Source organism: Centruroides vittatus, unplaced genomic scaffold, assembly GCF_030686945.1.
Source record: "Centruroides vittatus isolate TY-2023 unplaced genomic scaffold, ASM3068694v2 contig_7, whole genome shotgun sequence".
Taxonomy (NCBI): Eukaryota; Metazoa; Arthropoda; class Arachnida; order Scorpiones; family Buthidae; genus Centruroides; species Centruroides vittatus.
Window position 1 is genome coordinate 439837 of NW_027122442.1, and position 21309 is coordinate 461145.

Here is a 21309-nt window from a genome sequence, read left to right on the forward strand (position 1 = left end):
AAATATACTAAATATTAAAAAATTTGAATATAAAAAAACATTATATTAAAGACATAAATAAAAGTTTATTTAAATTTTTATTAATTTAATTTTTCATTTTAATTTTTGTCAATAAAAAAAAACTTCAAAAATATATCTTTTTAAAACATTTTACATAAAATTAAAGAAATAATTCAAAGGCTATGAAAAACTGATATTTTTAACAATTTTTATTGAACAGAATTGATTAATTAATTAACAATTGAAAGGAATTAATAATAATAAAATAATAATTATTGAAGAAAAAGTTATATTATTTTTAACAGACATATGAAAACTGAAGAGAAGGCCTAACACATTTTCTGCTGTATAATACATGTATTGGTACCGTACATATTTACATATTTATAGTTAAGTTTTAATAAGAAACTCTAAAAATTTTCATTATTTATGTTATTTGGATACTTTTAAAACAGAAAATTTAAACACAGAAATAATAAAATGAAATCTCGAAATATTACAAATATAACTAAGACAATCACAACTATGGTTTCTCATTTTCCGGTCCTTTGGCTTGTCATGGGATTTTGAAAAAAAAGTGATCTGTTCCCAGGATCCTGGGAAATCCTGGGATATAATTAATTATTTTTAAGATATAAAATAAATCTTGAAATCGAACAATATAATTTTTCATTTCATTGTGTAAAATATGTATTAAAAATTATCTTTGAATTACATAAAAATTTTCACAAATAGAAAAAATTTATTAAAGTTTGTTGGAACTGCTTACAACAAAAAAACAAATGCCTTTGAATCGAGTTGAAAATTTAAAGAAAAAAATTTACTTAGATCAAACTTCTAACTTAGAAGATATTTTTGTTTGCTAAATAAAACATATTATAAAAATTGACAATATTTTCTATTAAGATTTTAAAAAGTAAAGATGGTCAATACTCAAATCACTCAATCTGGTTCTTATTTTAGAAATGAAAAGTCCTGATACCGAGAATGCCCTTTCTGATTCAATTGATGAGGACGGAATTGTCTTTAATGCATTTAGTGCTTTGCGGCTATTATATATTTTTATTTTTATTATTTTTGATTGTTTTTCGTTTATGTCGTGTTGCGTATATGTTTTTGTACGGGTCCTTTTCGTTTCCTTCCGCAATACCACCAGTTACCTGCTGGCTGGGCATTCATTGTGGTGATTGGCCCATTGTGGGGTCACGTGGGGCGGAGTGACGTCAGTTAGTGGGAAGATATAAAAACATGTGTAACCCATGTTCGAGGAATTTTTTTTGTCTTGTGACTGCCTCTTGAGGACTTTTGTTGGTTGGCAACCTGAAGATGTGGCGTGCCGTTAGAAGGAGAAGAAAGCAGAGATGAATCGATGGACACAGGATAGGCGAAGTACGGCGTTGAAAGGGAATTCACTTCCATCGAAAGAATTACACCAAATGAATAAGGGATTACCGTCTAACAACGAGGAGGACTAACTGTAGTATCACCATTGTCAATGATTTTTGTATTACAAGAGAAAGTTTGTATATTTAGTTGTATATTCTGTTCTCCAACTTTTACTTGATGTTTAATTCTGTCATCAGTTTCGTAATAATTGTCAGGAAAAATAGGGCCTCGCGTAGAGAGAAGGAAACTTAAAAGGGTGATAATTGGATAGTACTAAGATTGTAACGCACTTGGATTCCATGAATGAGTCATGTATTAATATTTAATTGTGTTTTTCGTCCCCAATAAACCTTTGTTTGTTCAACTACATGCTTCCACCGACTATTCATTTCTACTTTTTTTTGGATGTTATTCCCTTTCTTTCAAACCTGCAGACCACATACTTGCGGAGTTCACACATTTAAGAGAAGACAAATGTTGTGTTTTCTCATCTGTAGCCTCGAAGATTTCTAGTTCGTTTCTGAGATGCGTTGCAGTATTTTTTTTGCTCTCTAGTATTCTTGATTTGTCTACCTCAGCTGCTTTAGCAGCATCAAGCTTATAGCCCAATAATTCAGATGTTTATGAGTTTATGACAGTTTATGAGTTAATTATACTTTCTATTTGCAAAATTTCTCAACCTTAACACAAAATAAGAAAAAAGTGAACTTTTAAGAAATTTGCAGGATTTCCCAGAATGAGAAGAATTTTCCTGGATATTTCCCAGGTTAAAAACAACTGGGATCCCATCAGAGAAACCCTACTCTCAATCTTTTTAAGCAGAAAAAACTATTTAATAACTAATGTTTTCAGTCTTATCAGAAGATCATCTTCAGGTCTACAAAAATTCCATTGAACAATGTATATTTAATGGTCAAGAACATGAGAAAATAAAACATAAGCTTTGAGAATGCCAAACATTTCAAATTGAATCAAAAACAAGTAAAATGGCAAGGCCATTTTTGGGACAAAACAATGTCTTGGAGACTCACTACTAAGTGGGATCACTTTGATGCTCATGGCGGGCCTCGTTCTCATTCTCCAATCTTCTTTGGTATTGCTGGTTTTGAGCATAATCGTTCAAACTTTGCTGGCCATGGCCACAATGTATTTTCGGTGAAATTAACCTATCCAATGTCGAAATTTCTCTGTTGCGTGTCGCCCCAGGTTGAATTTTTGTCGATGTCTAACAAAAATTTCCCATTTTTGAAAAAATAATCATGGCTATTGTGTCATCCAAAATTATTTTTTTTATTTTGCACAAACAAAAATATATTAATAAAGGTTAAAAAAAAAAAAATTATATTTTGAAAGTTAGTTATAATGATTTATAGTTTTAAAATTATAACAACTAGTGCCATCTAGTTTCAAAAGTGTGCAATGTTCACATTTCCAACTTCCCAACGAGCAACACAAGCACAAATCTCGCACTAGTGCCTGTTTGTAGAAAGAGTGCGCCATTTTGTATTTTATTTTGACTCCTGATATGTACTCCTCTAAGGTGTCCAGCCATTGACAGCAGCACGATTCTATAAACAAGATATAGTCTTGTCAATAAAATAACATAAAGTTATTTATTTATGTTATTTTATTTTCTTATATTCTTAACCATTGAATCTACAATGTTTGATGGAATTTTTGTAAACCTGAAGATAGTTTTCTGATAAGACCAAAAAATGTTAGTTATTAAATAGTTTTTTGCTGCTAAAGATAGAAAGCAACTAAGACACTCACAACCTTTATAGGTTGTGAGTGTCTTAGTTGCTTTCTATCTTTTTATTATATTAAGAAAAAAAAAATTTATATATATATAAAACCAAGCCTGAACTCATATCAAATCACTAAATGCCAAATTAATTTTTGGCTACATTTTTCCAAAACATTCCAAATGATCAAATTTCATTCAAAATTAATATAATAATTAGTACAAGAAGGCAGCCTAGCTATCTAACTTTACAACAAATTCTTTTTGATTATAATACTAGCATACCAAGTTACAACTAGGGTTTCTCAAACGGGATCCCGGCTATTTTTTAACCCGGGAAATTCTTCTCATCCTGGGAAATCCCACAAATTTCTTAAAAGTTCACTTTTTCCTTATTTTGTGTTAAAGTTGAGGAAATTTTGTAAATAGAAAGTATAATTAACTCATAAACTGTCAGAATACATTTGTATTTATTATTTTAAGCCTGCTTATTAATTTTTAAAATTTTTGCTTATTATGGCATGTCACAGATAGGCTACATATTGATTATTGACAATTTGTGACAGGACTCTGAAAATTCTTTACTTGTCAGAACCTGTAATATCTGGAATAATTGTGCTTATGTTGTCTTAATTTTTAACCATGCCCAGTAGCTTCAATAACTGCATAATGCCAGGTTGTGCAAATTGAGCAAAGATACAAATGAGTACGAAGTCTGCAAGTATGAAGTTTTCCTTCATAAACCTGATTATTAAAGCCAAACAAACTGTCAAATTATCGGGCTGTAAGCTCGATGCCGCTATTAAAGCAGCTGAGTAGACAAATCAAAAATACTGTAACACATCTCAAAAATGAACTAGAAATCATGGTGAAAAAACACATAACATCCGTATTCTTTTAAATGCATTAATGATGATTCTACCCACATAAATCGAATTGTAAAGGGCATTCTCGGTAGCAAGACTTTTCTTTGGTAAAATAAGAATCAAATTGAAAGATCAGAGTATTGACCATCTTTGTTTTTTAAAATCTTAATACATAATATTATTGCAAATTTTTATATGTTTTATTTAAATAATGAAAATTACCTTCTAACTTAGAAGTTTGATCTAACTTCATTTTTGTCTTTAAATTTTCAACTCAATTCAAAGGCATTTTTGTTGTATGCAGTTTCCAACAAACTTTAATAAACTTTTTCTATTTGTGAAAATTTCTAAGTAACTCAAAAGTAATTTTTTATACATATCTTACACAGCATTATTATTATTATTATTATTTTGGAGATTGCAGGACATATAAGGTTACATAAAAATGAAAAATAATTATATCATACAATTTTAAGATTTATTTTATATCTTTAATTAATATATCTTTAATTAATATATCTATATTAATATATATATATAATTAATTAAATAATTAATTATATCCCAGGATTTCCCAGGAAACAGTTCACTTTTATCTTGAAATCCTGGGACAAGCAAAAGACAGGGAAATGAGAAACCCTAGTTACAACCCAAAATTAATCCAGTATTTAGTGATACTATTAAAAAATTAAAGAATATTTGTATTTATTGTATTAAATAAATTTAAATAATTTGAACTTTGTTTCCTCCTTTTTTTCATAAATTTTTCTTAATTTTCTTATTTTTAATTATAGAAAAGTGAATGCTGTTCATCCAAATGGGATAAAAAAAATTTTATGTAAATAAACAATTTAATTGATACAACTGAAAAACTAACCTTTCTCTATTATGGGATTGGGATTGAGAAGATTTATTTACTATATCTATTTAAAATAAAATAAAATTGAAATAAAATTAAATAATATTTCAAAGTTTCATGTAGAATTAAATCATTTTTAAACAAATAACTATAACTAATAATAAAATTATCATTTACTATTATTGTTGTTCTTATTATGATTAAAATTCACATAAAATTATTATTATACTCACATTATTTTATGATAAAACAATTATTTTTATATTAAACTAAGTTATAAACTTATATTTTATTATAGAAGTAAAAGATGCAATATTATGAAAGAATTTTCAAATTAAATAAATCATAAATTATTCTTCTTGTCTACTTATAAATTCTAAATTAGCCCATGTTTCTATTCAATAAGTAAAGTATAAATGGAAATAACAGTCTGTGAGGACTTCATTTCTTGTTAGTCAAATTATTTGCTTTAATCATATTGGGAATCAATATTAATGATTTTTCAATTTTAGTAGTGATTATTTATGAATGAGAACTTTAGTAATAAAGTTGTGAGATAGTACTACTAAATATATTAAAAAATAAATACAATACATATAAATAAAATTAATTTCTAGTGAAAATAGAAATTAATTTTAGTAATAATTATGTTGTATGTCTAGTTTAAACTTGGCATTATGCACTGTGAGCAAGCCAATTTGAGCAAACATATGATGAGCTTCATGCATCATATGTTTGTCTCTCATCCTGCCAATTCACCGTATAAACATGCTGTTCAGTTGGAATTTATTGTTATTGAAATTTTGTGTTTTCACCCAACTCCAAACAGCTCTGTGAATGTTTTTTGTGCAAACAGTGTGCAAATATAGTTAAAAAGTTTATTGATTGTCATTTAACTAAATTTGCACACTGTTTGCACAGAAAACATTCACAGAGCTGTTTTTATAATAAAACTATGTTACATTAAATTAAGGTTGTTTTTATTTGCTTTTAATTACTGTATTTCAATATTAATATCAAGTCAATACAGAGTTTATGGTGTGGTATAGCATTGGTTAAGCCTATTTTTAATAGTAACTCTCAAGCAACCAGAAACTACATTTATCTGAAATCTATCAATCTCCATCGGTGCCAGTTAACTGAGATTCTGTAAATATTTAAAAACTTCAGTATCTGTGAATTACTAAATTTACTAAATGTAAGTTCTGCATTGTAAACAAGATTATTATTACTAAATCATATGATTTTCAAATTCTCAAACTCAAATTTGTATGTAGATCTCATTACTGCATATAATTCCTACTGTTTAAGACAATTTAATTTAGTGCTAATTTCAAAGACAAACATATAATGGTGCTAAATCAAAATTTGACTATATATATATATATATATATACTTAGATGTAGACATCTTATTTGTAATCAAATTCATTTATAACATATATAAAAGTTTTAGAAATTTTACTAATTATGACAAATTTGTGATAAAAATAATCTTTTTGTTTATGAATAAAATTTTTGAAGTGAAATATAATTTGTTGGTTTAGACATATTTTCTCATGTTTTATTTAATTTCATCCAGAACTAATAGAATAAGATATAACTATCTAAAAGTAATTTAAAACTTTTTCTTTGAAGAAAATGCTTTTAAGCTTCAACTATAAAGTTTATTAACTAGAGATACATTAATTACTTGTACTTTTTAAAATACAAAATCAAATTGTAAAATCTTGATTAGCATTAGCTATAAAACAATGTATATAACAATAATTTTCTGTAAGAATTAATAATATACATGTTGAATTAATGTAAAAATTATGAATCATGAATGACAAAATATTTTTGAAAAGAATAGACTGATAGTGAATTAATTATAAATGATTCTAATCTTTCAAATTCTTTAAACTGAATTATTGATAGTTTAAGAAAATGTTTTAATTCTGTTAAATTATATAAATTTATAAAAATAAATTTAAAATGATAAAATTATAGACATATTAAAAATATGTTATACTCACAAGTTCGTGGTGGAGGTGGAGGTGGAGTTTTAATTGGTTGTTGTAATTGATTCTGTGATGAATAAAATGTTAAAATAAAGTATTTATTTATATATAATAACTACTAACTGAATATATATAAAATTAATTTATAAATTTATTAATAAAAATAATTTAACCTGCATATCAGAAATTTCTTTCAACTTCTTTTCTTGTTCCTTTGATATGTCTGTTAATTTCTGTATTTGCTTTACATAATACTTCTCATTAGAAGCCTTCTTTTCCTGTTCTTTCCTTATCTGTTCAATGCTTTCTTTAAGAGCACTATTCAACTATTTAAAATTTAATAGCTAATATTATAATCAAATAATTTGCTATGCATATGCATTCATTTATAATACAAATTTTGTAAACCTTTTCTATTTCTAAGTTGCGTTCATATAGCTGTTTTTCCATTTTCTTTTGCCATTCTTTCTCTTGTTTCTTCAAATATTTTTGAAGATCAGATTCAACAAAGTTCAACTTTAATAATAACAAAAAATCAAAATGAAATATTATGTATTAAATAACTTTAATTTAATACATAATGACTGTAATTGGATTAATGTTAAATCTATTCAGCTATTAATTAAATTTTTTATTAAAATCAAAAGTAATAATTGTATTTTAAGATACTTTTTATATTTTTGAATCATATTTTTAATATGTATCATTCAAAATTATATTTTGCAGTTTTTAAATTATAATAATCATTCCTCTAACAATCAACTTAAAGTTAACAAAATATCTGTTGGAGAAATTTTTAAATTTCCTGTTTAAAATCTTTTAAATTATTTATTTTATTTTATTTTTACTAAGATATTCTTCAAATATCTTGTTTTATTAAAATGCAGTTTATCTTAATATCTTAAAATTTTAAATAGCTATTACAATTATAATTAGTTTAACAGAAATCTGAATATAAAATTTGAAATAAATTTTAAAAGTTTCAAGAAAAGAAACTGGTTTATTCAGAAATAAAAATGTTTTATACTAATTTTAAATAATTTCAAGAATATTTAAGGTAATTTCAACATTTTACTTAAAATTATTTTTAATATCATTAAATTTTATTCTATACTGACTCATAAGACATTTAACATATTAATTTCAAAATATTATATTAAAACAAATATATTATTATGCTGCCTATTGGTGAATTGTATTGGTAAGATAAAACCATGATGGATATCCTCATTTATTAAATTCCTACTATTAGTTCACACTCTCCCTATATATATTTATATATCTTGTTCAAATTTTCAATCGTTAATAAAATACTTTTTATTCATCCACTCAAGTTCAAATACATTTTTTTAAACTTGTAGTGGATGACACTTGATGTTAATACAGTTTTTTCAAATATTAATTCATTAATTAAATTTAATTATTAGTTAATATTACCTGTGGTATCGAAGATGGTGACGGAGAATTTTTTCCCTAGATACTAGATGGCAACGGGGAAATTTTTTCCCCTATGTTCGAGATGGCCGCATTTCTGGTAATCTCGAATCAGATTATCGAGTGATAATCTGGAAGCAGATTAACAATGGATAATCTCGAAGTAGAACACCAAGTGATCTAAACGTTAGGGGCGTACCCGTACTATCTGATGCATAATGCAAATAAATTTTCCCGTCGCTGTCTAGTATCTAGGGGAAAAAATTTCCCCATCACCATCTTCAATACCACGGGTAACATTAACCTAATTATTAATACTTTAAATAGAGTTTTAGCAGTTTGTAATGAAAATTGAAATCAACAGGCAGTAGCTCAATTGGTAAAATGCAAGGATTTCAGTATTTTTCACGTAAAGGTGAAGAATGCGAGTTCAGTTCTTGCGAAAATCAATAATTTTTTGATAAATTTTTGCTTTAAGTAGACGTTTTATCCAAATGATTTTCGAGAGTGAGTTAGCAGTTGTGGCTTAGTGGTTAGAATGAAGGATTTTTCTCAAAAAATAAAATTGAAGAAATTTTATGTTTTGGGTTCAATTCCGATTTCTCTTTCTATTTTGCCACTTAATATTGTGATTCTGTCGGAATAAAGTAGGAATTGACTTTATAAAATTTTTTTTATATTACTTGTTTATAAACTGTATTTTAATAAAGCAAAATATATGAAAAATATCTTAATAAAAATAAATAAATAATTAAATTTAAAAATTTTTCATGATTCATTTACAAATATGTAAGAATTTTAAAATATTTAAGAATTTTTATCTTAGTTAATAAAAATGAAACAAAAATATTCAAATGAATATATTAAATTTAATTTGATAACTACAAGTCATAATGACCCACTTGAGATTCAAATTGTTCTTTTAATGCCTGCACTTCTTGTTCTCTTTCTAAAGATGATGAATGTTGAAAATGACTTTTTTCTAAATATAATTGACTGACTTGAGCATATTTATCTTGCAATTCTTTTAATGCTATTTCTGAATTTTGATGCTTTTTTTCTACTTCTTTTAACTCTTTCATAAATGTATTTCGTACAGCTTCTAATTCAGCCTTTATGAGAAGAAAGATATTATATTAAAAAAAACAATCAAGATACAGTAGACCCCTATAACACGGTAGAAAAGTTCTGTGTTATATGAATCCGTGTTGTACGAGTCACTTAAATACATGAGCCAATCACAGCCCGTGTGCCGGGCTGTAATTGGCTCATGTATTTAAGTGACTCGTTCAACACTGATTCATATAACACGGAACTTTTCTACCGTGTTATAGGGGGGTCTACTGTATTAACAATTATTGATAAGTTATAAAATGAAACAGAAAAATAAATAATAAATGAGAGACAAAGTAAAAAAAAATGCATTTGGGTAGAAAAGTTGTATATACTTTCTCATTTAATCTTTGTATACAATCTCTATTTTGTAAAGTTTTCCTCTCAAAAAAATTAAATTACTTCAAACTGAAATTAACAATACTTTTCACAAGAATTATAATAATTACTGGAATTATATCCTGTACTCATATTTATTAAATATTTTTAATTAAATTGGGTGTAATAGTGAATACTATTCTTTCGTATTTGATTACATTTCATAAAAATATTTTCAATGTTGATAAATATTGATTTATGTAATTAAAAAATATATATATATACTGACTTATATATTTTGGAAAAGTGTCTTAAGAAATAACTGTAAAGTCTAACTCTAAGATAAATACTCCTCTTTATCACATTTGAAAAAATTATAACTTTCATATGTCTAAATTATTTTCATTTTATTCATTATACATGTTTTTACATACTGTGTGCCTGTTCATTTCATCTTTCTTCCACTCTTCTATTGATTTCAATAACATTTCCTTTTCATTAGCATATTTCTCTTCTATCTACAAAATATAAATTTAATTAACATATTTGTAATTAAAAAACAGAATGATTGATGTATTAATATGAGATTTAAATTATTTTTCTAACTATTTAAATTTAACATGAAAAACATGCTTATGTAATCATAGAAAATCCCATAAAAATGATAAAACTGTTCAATTAGTCACGAGTTTTATTCTAGAGTAAATGTTATTTAAGACACTAATGTCTCATCATCAGGTCAAATATTTTAAGAATATTAAGATACTGTTTTTATTTGAATTTAAGAATATTCTAACTCTGTCATAAAATTTTAGAACAAAAATAGTTCAAAAATAAAATGATATTACATTTAAAATATCAGAGATAAAATAAAATAAAACAGTATGAAAAAATAACTAATATTCACATCTATTATTTAGAAGACAAAATAAAACAAAAAAAAGTTATTTGTGTTGTCTTAATGAATTTACGAGACACACCCAGAGGTCCACATTGCTATCCTCTGTTCTTTTGTTTCAAATTAAATTGACGCTAGTTGCTTTGGTTAGCTCTTCTGCAATCTTAAAAGGACATTCTTTCTATTGGCTGTAATAACTAATCTTATCCCATTTAGAATAATTCTTCAACTAAAGCTATATTCACTCTTCCTTTTCTAAAGTTGCTATGTGTTCCTTAAGTCTATCTCCCAATTGTACAGTATATGCAATAAAGTTTTCATTTTGTTCTTTTTAGATTTAAAAGAGCTGGAAAGGGCTCTTGCTCAACTTTCCTGGCACTTGAACAGGAGGTTAAGGGGACAAATAGGAAGACCAATAATTTTTGATTACCCTATGATATAAAATTTAAATAATAACAATTGCTTAAGAGGAGTAATTTTGTTATGAGAAATTTCTCTATTTAAAAAATATTTAAGTTTAAATAAAACTATTGAATAAGTCACATTATCTCAAAGTTAAAATTGTGTGTAACACCATCTGTTGAGTCAAATGTAACCTTTGGATGTTAGAAGTGCTGTTTCAAGATTCTCAAACTCATCTGAAAGTTTTACAGAGAAAAGAAAGAAAAAATTATAAGATTTTATTTTAAAATAATTTTTATATTATTTTTATAAAAAGGCAAAAGACTTAATTTTCAGTGTACAGATGAATTTTTTTAAAAACTTGTAAATGCCAATAACAAGTAAATTTTTCATTAAGTCTGACCCCACTCAAGATATAACATATGACTTCCCTCTATCTTCCCATTTCCTTGGCCTTTAAACACTAAAATTTAATAGAATCAATGCTCTATATACAGAAATAATTTTGCCAAGTTTCAAAATTTTTGATTCATCCAGTTCTGAGAAATAATGCAAAACAGATGCTAATACACACACGCACATACATACATACATACACCACACACTGTACATATAGAATTTTTAAGGATTTTTTTCTTTTTCTACATTTTGGGTTCCGAGTGTCAAAATATCAAGAAATGCAAAAAGTCAAGGGGTCAAAATTTGACTAATCACCATACCTTCCCTACATTAAATTCTATAATAGCCAAGAAAATAATTTTCAGAAAAATCTTTTTTTTTTTAACTCTGATGAGTAGGTTTACTAGTGGCTCTCCTAGAGTGAGGTAGTTTTTAAAAAAATGTAATATTTACAAAAAAAAATTTATGGGAATACTTATTAAAGAGTTAATATTTAAAATAACAATACCAAAATTAAAATTTTTATAATAACTAGTTTATGTGAACAACTGAACCCAAAAGATAATTTATTTCCTGTTATTCTTTAAACTAATATTAAAATTACTTACAATTTTATTTCCATTGATTACATTTTCTCCAGTAAAATTTCCTATAGAACTTTTTGTAAATTTTTCTTTGATATCTTCTAACTGTTTACCTAATGCTATAAGTACATTTGTATTTTCTTTAGATTCAATATTCTCATGGGGTATTTTATTTGCAAATTCTGGATGTCTCCTTAAAATGTGACTTTGAAGAAATGATGGACCAATAAAAGTTTTTGGACAATGAGAGCACTAAAAAAAATAATAAATAAAACATATATTTTATGTTATTCAAAAATTTTATTTTAAAAATATTTTATACTTTAAAAACATAAAAATTACTTGAGAATATTGTTTATTTAATGATTCAAAGTATTGTTGTTGGGCTGCTAACTGTCGTTTTCGTTTTTTGTTTTCTTTCTTTAAATCATTTATATACTTTTGATCTTTTGATCGAGCAATTTTTTCTTCTTCTAAACTGCCTAAAGTTTGTTTTAACTTTTCTTCCAAATTTTGGATTACATTTGCTAAATATTCTTGAGAATGCTTTAAAACAATTTTAAATGTTAATTTAAAATACTCTTAATTAAATAAACTTTTATTGATTTATCATTAGTAAAAGAAAATTGATTTTATCAATCAATAATTATCAGTAATAATAATATTACATCAACAAAGATAAAAATAATTTATTTTAGTACTCAAATTTAAATACATTTAGCCAAACACTCTTGAACTATTATTATTTATTTCATGATATTAATTTCAATTTAGGTAATAAAAATATGAAGTTTTTTTATTGCCAATTTTTAAAATTGACAATTGGTTAGAATTTACAATCAAACTGTCTCAATTAAATGATCCTTTAACTTTCTGATTAACTATATATTAATTTAACAAAAACTAATACAATTTTTTATTAAAAATACTTTAAAGTATATTAATTTCTTACTATTATATATTTTAAAAAATTTATGTTTTAGCATTAGTCAATTTTACTTCATTTCTTTAAAATCATAATAAAATTTTTTTAAAGTAAGAAAATTTTATTTTTTTTTAATATTTACCAATAAATATTCAATAATTAACTGTGCTAGCTTATATAATTTGATGTAATTAGGATCCACAGAGTTTCTATCCTGAAATGATTAAATGACATTCATGTAATATGTGCACAATTTATGTATTATACATTATGTTATTTAAAATATTACAAAGTTAAAAAATAATAATAATTAATTAACAAATATTGTACTTCCCTGATTAAATCCTGGGAAAAAAGCTGCTGTTAAAAATAAACCCCAGGTTGAAAAGCATGGGAATCATATTAAGTATTGCCCTGTATAGGGTAACAGTTTATATAAGAAACTAATAAGAAACTTAACTAAAATTCTACCTAAAGATTAAAATCCAGGATGAAAGATGACAATATTGCAGACTAAATATAAAAAATATTTTTGAGGTCTATTAAACACTGAATTCACAATCACTGGAACACAATTAACACTAGTGGAGTTGACCTTTCTCTATAGGTTATTCACTGCCTATACTTATTCAAGTTGTTTAAAAGTTCTTGTAATATTGGATATTTGTAAAAACTTCTTTGTAAAGATTGCAAAAATTTTGTTTTGGATTTTAATCTCTACAAAAATAAATTTATAAATATCTGAGGTCATGAGAACACTTAAATAATTTGCATAAGTATAGGCAAATAAGAGCCTATACTTATGCAAAGATCAATTCCATTAATGTTAATAATGTTTTGGTGATCGTTAATGAACACTTAGTAAACTTCAAAAATATTCTTTTTGTATTTAGTCCCCAATATTGTACATTTTTAAAATTCTACATCTTCAAATTGTCTCCAATCAGACAACACTTTCCAGTCCAAGGTTCATGGGAGCATTTTTGAAAATAAACTTTTGTTGTAATGAGCAAGAGAAAGTTGCAATCAAATTCTTAAGTCAAGAGCTTATCAGCCAAATTGTAATTAGGAAAACTTGAATTGGAAATGATGAGTTTGAACCTAAAGACAGTAGTCAAGATACTGATTCTTACAATGACAATGTAACAACAGAATCAGAAGATGCTGAATTAAATTAACTATGAAAACAGTAATTATTTTAAATATAGCTGTAATACAGTCAATAAATGGTTTTGATAGTTTCAAAAATATACAAGTAATTAAAATATTACTTTTAATTTTTGCCCACTCATCTATTGAAAGATAATAAATCTTGACCTTGAAAAACTCTGAGACCTCAAATAAACCCCAAGATATGTACATTTTAAAAATAACCCCCTGGAGTTTAATTGGGAAAGTACACTATATTAATTTTCAATGCTACTTTTAATTAAATTCCTAACTTTGACTCAATCACACATTATTGATTTATGATCAAAATTTGCAATTAAATTATAAAATAATAAATATTAATCTAAATAATTTTATTTATGTTTGTTAAAATATATTGCATGCAATTTAAAATAGCTGTAAAAACAGTTCTATTGTTATTTTTGTTAACTATATTGCTTAATTTCAAATATATCTATTTCAAATTTTGGAAAAATAAAGAAGATACATAAACTAAAGTAGTTATTATTAAATGAGAAAAGAGCTTGTTTTTAATATGAAACCAAAATAACCTTAATGGAACTAGTTGATGTACTATACACAGTACTAGTCAATATTGCTATTGATTTTTAATAGATATATAATTTATTCCTATAACTAAAATATCACATATAAGTACTTATTATTAGTTATAATAACTAATCAATAAATATTTTAAATATATTTTTAATTGATTAAACACAAAATAAAATATGCATCAATTTTGTTTTCCTTTGATAAAACACTAATTTAAAACCCATTCTAATTCAGATATTCTTTACATGTTTTAACACTATATATATTGAAACTTTTTAATTAACAATATATAAAATTTCCAAGATATTGTGTTATCATGACAAACTGACAGTCATATTTTATTATATAAATAAATTAGCTTGTACAATAATTATAAATTAGTGATGTAACGAATAGTCTATTCGACCTCAGCTGAATACCGAATATTTGGCTAGGAGCATGGCCGAATACCGAATATTCGGCCAGGAGCGTGACCGAATGGCCGAATATTCGGCCAAACTATTCGGCTTGATTGACGCACATACGAAAATTAGCGCGCAAACCGCATTATGGCAAGGATCGCGCACCCTGCTCTCTATTGGCCCGCTGTCACTACGATTTTTTTCTTCCAGTAGGTCTAAATTATTTAAATTAATTAATTAAATTATAATTATTAAAGTTAATATGAGATGGAGCCTAACGTCTACCTCTACGTCTACCTCTACCTAACGTCTACCTCCTGCCAAATTGGTTTATAATTTATTTAATAGCCGTAAATAGCCCAACATGATTCGGCAGTTGTTGGTATTTAGATATAAGTTATAACTTATAAGTTACTTTATTTGCAATCGATCTTTTTAACTCTTTTAATTAAACACTAAAATTTGTTTTTACTATGTATTTGTAGACTGAATAGTGTACCCTAAGGATATACTTTAGTGGGGACATATGGTCTAGTTTCTCTCCAGTTGTGGAACAGTTCAAATAGATTATTGGGGGGTTTATTTGTGAAGTTTTGTGATATTTTGTTGCTATTGTTTTTGTCAATATTTTTAAAATTAACATGATTTCAAATATTATCTTTTGCATATAATGAGAAATGCTCATTCTTTGCTTTATATATAAAATAACTTATATATTAGTTACTCATCTTCTAGAAATATCGTATTTAATGAAAGAATTATTTATCTAAGTTTCAATAAAACATTTCGTAAATCATTTTAAAATATCGTAAAAAATATTAAAATATACAAGAATATGAATATAACATAATTAACTAAACAATAACATTAATGCTCGATACATTCTAACCTACACGCCATCAATGCCATAAGATATCGGGCTAGATAAAGGCTATAATAATATTTAATTACAAAAGAATTTAATACTAGAGTTAGACGCTATTTCTTATTAACTTTAATAATTATAGTTTAATGTTCAGCATTAATAAAAGTTACCAAAATGATTAAATTACTGTGTTTTTGTTATTTCTTACTCCTGTTTTTAGGTATTCGGTATTCGGCCGAATAGTGATTAAATATTCGGTATTCGGCCGAATAGTAATTTAAATATTCGGTATTCGGCCGAATAGCGAAAAATAGGCCGAATACCGGGTAGTAACCGAATATTCGTTACATCACTATTATAAATTAATCATTTATATTTTGTATTTATAAAAATGTTTTGAAATAACACAGGAACATTTTTTACAATATAAAAGCAGTTTAATAATAATATGTACTCTTTATACACACAAACCTGTACAGAAAAGTAAACATCTCATTTACATAAATAAATTATTCTAAAATAAGAATATCTTTACATGCAAATATATTGATTGTTTACACACAGTAATATTAATCAGTATGCCTAAAGAGCTGTAGTCTTTCTAATTTTCACAAAACATATTCAGTGAATAAATTCTTAATGCTGGTTCTCCACTTAATGCAATCGTATTGCCATCACCTGATGATTCATAGAGCGACACAATCACTGTCCTACATGCCCTCACGCTTTGTGCGAAATGGAAGATGATTTGCAATGAAGTATGGAAATTTTTTAAAATGGCAGAAAAACTTTCAACTTAGAATAAAGATTTATATTTTTAAATTTAATTCTGTATTTAATTTTTTAATCTAATATTTGCTATTTTTTGCATCTTTTCAAAATATCCACACCATGTCATATGTGGTGCCAAGGATGACGGGTAAAAATATGTCGTCATGTACACTTGGAATTATGGATGCTGCATGCCAATTGGCTGCAACAGAATCACTATGTGAAATACTGTTGCCAAAGTACTCAAAGGCAATTTTACTGCACATGAGCAGTGACTAAGGTGATTGAATCACTTCAGAATCAAGCTAAGTGGAGAGCTGGCATAACAGAAGAGATATTATAAATTTATTTTGTGATTCACTGTAATCATATTATATATTGTATTTTCATTCACTATCATATCTAAACATTACTTTGCATATTAGTCCCTCTAATTTGATGGCTAGATGGCCAAGCAGTTAAGGTGTCAGCTTACAGCTCTGAGGGTCCCAGGATTGAATCCAGATGAGTCAAAATCCTTGGAATTTTTGGGAGTTGTACATCAGGAAATATCAAGCTCCATCTTTCACCTGATGGGCCTGGCCAAACCATAATGGGTATTAAAAAAGATGTTCTCTTGGTACCCTTAGGGCAGAAAGAGTTTTAAAAAAAGTCAGCAATGAGTTGCTTAACCTTTCCAGCAACATTTAAAAACTGTATGTTTAGCACCATCTGTTATGATATTTTATTATTAAAAATGCTTCATATTTTTAATTATTATAAAATGGCAACAAGCTTAATTTTGAGGGCAGGGATGGATTTTATAAAAAATTGTAAATGCTAATAATAAGTAAAATCATCATTAAGTCTGATCCTACTGGAGATACTCATGACTCCTTTTATCTTCCCACCCTCTAGACCTTTAATCATCAAAATTTATTAGCATCAATCCCACTAATAAATAAACCTCCCTGAAAAATTTTAGAACTTTTGACAAAAAGCAGAGGGATTATTAAGCATGAAACAGGGTGAACAAAATTGTGCCCCCCTACATAACCTATACATATAGAAATTACCCTCAAATTTTTTTGCATTAATCAATGTTTCAAGGTGTCCTAAGTCCAAAAATGTAAAAATCTTAAGGTGGACAGTCTTTAAAAAAGCACTTATAAACTGGATTTGTTTAATAAAAGTATCACAGAATTTACGATAATACTATTGCAATTTTTATAACAAAAAATTATTTAAAAAATTTCATATTAACAAGAAAATTACAATTAATGATTATCAATACTTTAAAACATATTGTAACAGATATATATAAGAAAGACAGTAATAAAATAAAATGTATTACAAAATATTATCATCAAAACTGGAAAGTTTTACAAAATATAGAGTTTTTATTCTGTTTACTATTTGATATTTAAAAAAAATTTCATTATTTAAGTTAATATTTTCACAAATAAAAACATCTTTTGTAATTTAAATTTTGAATAATTTATACATATTCTATTTAAAAATTAACTAAAAAATAAAATTATTTGCTTACAACTTCATGTTCAATATCACAAAATGTAACATGGACAATATTATCTTGCAGACAATGAAAATCAAGACTTTGTGATAGTTTTCCAATATCTATTGAAGCTATTAAAAAAGAAAAAAACTTAGTTGAATATAATAATTAAAATATTTTATTACAATTTCACTTCTCATCTTGTCAAAAATAAGATATAATTTGACAATTAACAAACATTCATCTCTGTATTAACATTATAACAAATATTTAAATTTTTTTAGCTCGAGAACCAACCTAATTTTTTCCAATCGACTCTTTCATTTCTTTTACGAAACGTGAATCCGTTAGTTGATACATCATGATGTAAATTAGCATTTGAAGGAGCAGCAGGCATTTCCATTTTATCCTAAAGAATGAGTTAAACATAATCAAATAATAAATTTGTTAATCTATATAATATTAATAAATGCCCAATAAAATGATAAATTTTATATTACTATTCAGATTTAAGATATATTCATTTGTACTAAAATAGAGTTTTAATACAAAATATTTGATTGGTTTCTGTATTATTGATATATTGATTTTTGAACAGTTACAACTTCTTTACTGTCACAATCATATTTGCTTTCTTTTTATTTCAGTTTTCTTTTTTCATATAATTTATTATTATTCAGAAAAATCCAAATATTTTCACATATGCTAGTTTATACCTATGATAAATAAGATGTATAATTGGTTAAGTCCAAAAATATTAGTAGTTGATCGTTTTCAGCATTATAAAAACAGAAATGTTGTAAAAAATGACTTATGCAATTGTATGCTTATGTATACTATGCAATTAGTTTATAATGTAGGCAATTATGGCATGGAAGTTTGGTACACGAGCAGAGTGAGTGGACAAATTTCCATGAATGCCATAATTGCTATTTATAAATGAATTGTCATATGGTATTTTGTGGTTAGACTACATAAATATATATATAATGAAATTTATATTAATGGATATGTACTTTCCAGAGAATTGGGAAAAAACAATTAACATTTTTTTTCTCAAATAGATAAGAGAAAAAATAAATAAAACTAAATTCTATAAAGTTCTCGTTTTCTATTATTAACTAAAATTAGTCTGATTAAAAATAATTCAAACTATATTTGCACATATATATTACTTCAAATATATAATAAATATAAAAAATTATGCAAATATTTATTCTCATAGGCTGAAAGAAAATATAATTAAATATAGCATAAGTTTAATAAAATTTCCTTCATTATTAATACAATATTTTGGAAACTGTCATATTTAATTTATTCTCAAATGACATTATCCAATAATTTTAATCTAATAGCGTTCAATTAGCTGAATCAATAAATATACCATATTCATAAATATATATACTGAGTCAGCTAATTGAATGCTGTTCTATTCAGAACTTGATTGCATAAAAAACATATTAAAAGCTAGTTAAACTGAAAGATGACAAATTATATCCTTTATTAATAATGCCTATGAAGAAAAATCATATACTCACAAAATCTGAAAAATAATGACAATAATTTGAATTGTACATTTCATAATATTTTCAATTTTACTGAATTATTAATATAGTGAATATTGTTATTGTAACTATACTGATCATAAACATTTTTATTAATCAGTAGTCTTTTAACTTAAAAAACATTAAAAGATACATTAGCCATTTCAGGTGATCGATAAGTGAAAGAAATTACATTATAATTAAAGGTTTTAATTAGCATCAAACTGCATTTATTTATGTATACATATATATTAATAAAATTTCATTACAAAAACTTATTAAACAGCCATAGATGTATCAACTGTAAAATTAATATACAATTCTTTATATTGTGTATACTTACAAACAAATGTTTATATATATGATATATTTATATGCACGGGTGTCCACAGAGACAAATGAAGCACTTGCCCTCCCGTGGGATCGAGTAAAATATTCCACAAATTATAATCACACAAGCGATTGTGATATGACCTTACACCCTCGACCACAGGATGCTTTGATGCAATACCGTATTCTATAATCTACTTGTGAAAAAACCCAAAAAAAATTAAATGTATTAATGTTTAAAAATGTAAGCGTTAATTAAAAATGTATTAACATTTCTTGCATTATTTGTTGCTTTCCACCCACCAAAAACTTTTGTTGATTCCCACGTTTCTATGCATAAATGCAAAAAAGCATATTTTTTAAGATCTTTTCTGTAGACATAATGCAGTAAAACTTTACTAATTCAGATTTGCAATACGTAAATGGCAACAACAAGAACAATGCCACTACTACTCTACATGGAAAAAGTTTTATCAAACCACCATATTTGTCCATTTAAACTGCTCAACATAATCTGACTTTAAATAAGAAAATAAAGTGTTTATTTTTCATACTTCGATTAAGAATCTCGCTAATTCGGACTAATCGGGGAAGTCTAGTTCAAATTAGCGAAATATACGCACAAGCATACATATATGTACGTATCATTACACGTTATCCGACGAGAAAAATTAGAAACAAAATAACTTACTTACTTTTATTACTTATTTAATGCTGTTAAAATCAAATTAAAATTAGCCAGAAAATTAGAAAGAAAACAAAGCTGTGTTAGAATATATTAAATAAAAACTGAAATTAAAATGTATGTGATCATAGGCATTAACTTTAAGTGGATCATTATCATATATTTTAAGGAAGATTTAATTCTCAGAAAGTGAAAGATGTAATGAAGCCAACACCTAGAGCAATGCTATAAATAGGATACACAACCTTTACAAAAAGACTTTTGTTTATTTTTTTATTTGTTGAACTAAAAAATTGCAAAATGAAAACTTGAATTGTCTTCCACATATTAGAATATCTCACGAATTAATAATAATTAATTTTCAACTTATTAAATAAAATTAAATATAACAATATTAAATCAAATTCCCGTAAAATAATCGATTTTAATAACTTAATAAATTTTAAAAATTCATAAATTATACAAAAAATATATACACGATCAATTAACCTTATCCCATTCTTTTTTTAAAGCGATATTCAAACTCACTCAGCGCCATTTTGTAAACAATCTTACAGTTGCCA

The 21309-nt window shown here is 25.7% G+C and overlaps 1 protein-coding gene across 1 annotated transcript in view; it reads right to left on the reverse strand.

The window, feature by feature from the left end:
- The window catches only part of LOC136980463 (cilium assembly protein DZIP1L-like), a 35680-nt gene extending 15940 nt beyond the window's left edge, over positions 1-19740 (reverse strand). The window contains exons 1-12 of the mRNA XM_067276572.1: positions 19726-19740; positions 18485-18596; positions 18221-18318; positions 13073-13144; positions 12348-12551; positions 12030-12257; positions 10157-10240; positions 9194-9403; positions 7266-7373; positions 7031-7183; positions 6873-6924; positions 4874-4919 (exon numbers count right to left, since the gene is read on the reverse strand). Of these exons, the coding sequence (XP_067132673.1) occupies positions 4874-4919; positions 6873-6924; positions 7031-7183; positions 7266-7373; positions 9194-9403; positions 10157-10240; positions 12030-12257; positions 12348-12551; positions 13073-13144; positions 18221-18318; positions 18485-18590 (1361 nt within the window). The 5' untranslated portion in view covers positions 18591-18596; positions 19726-19740. The remainder of the gene's footprint in view (positions 1-4873; positions 4920-6872; positions 6925-7030; positions 7184-7265; positions 7374-9193; positions 9404-10156; positions 10241-12029; positions 12258-12347; positions 12552-13072; positions 13145-18220; positions 18319-18484; positions 18597-19725) is intronic.
- Between the last annotated feature and the right edge of the window lie 1569 nt (positions 19741-21309).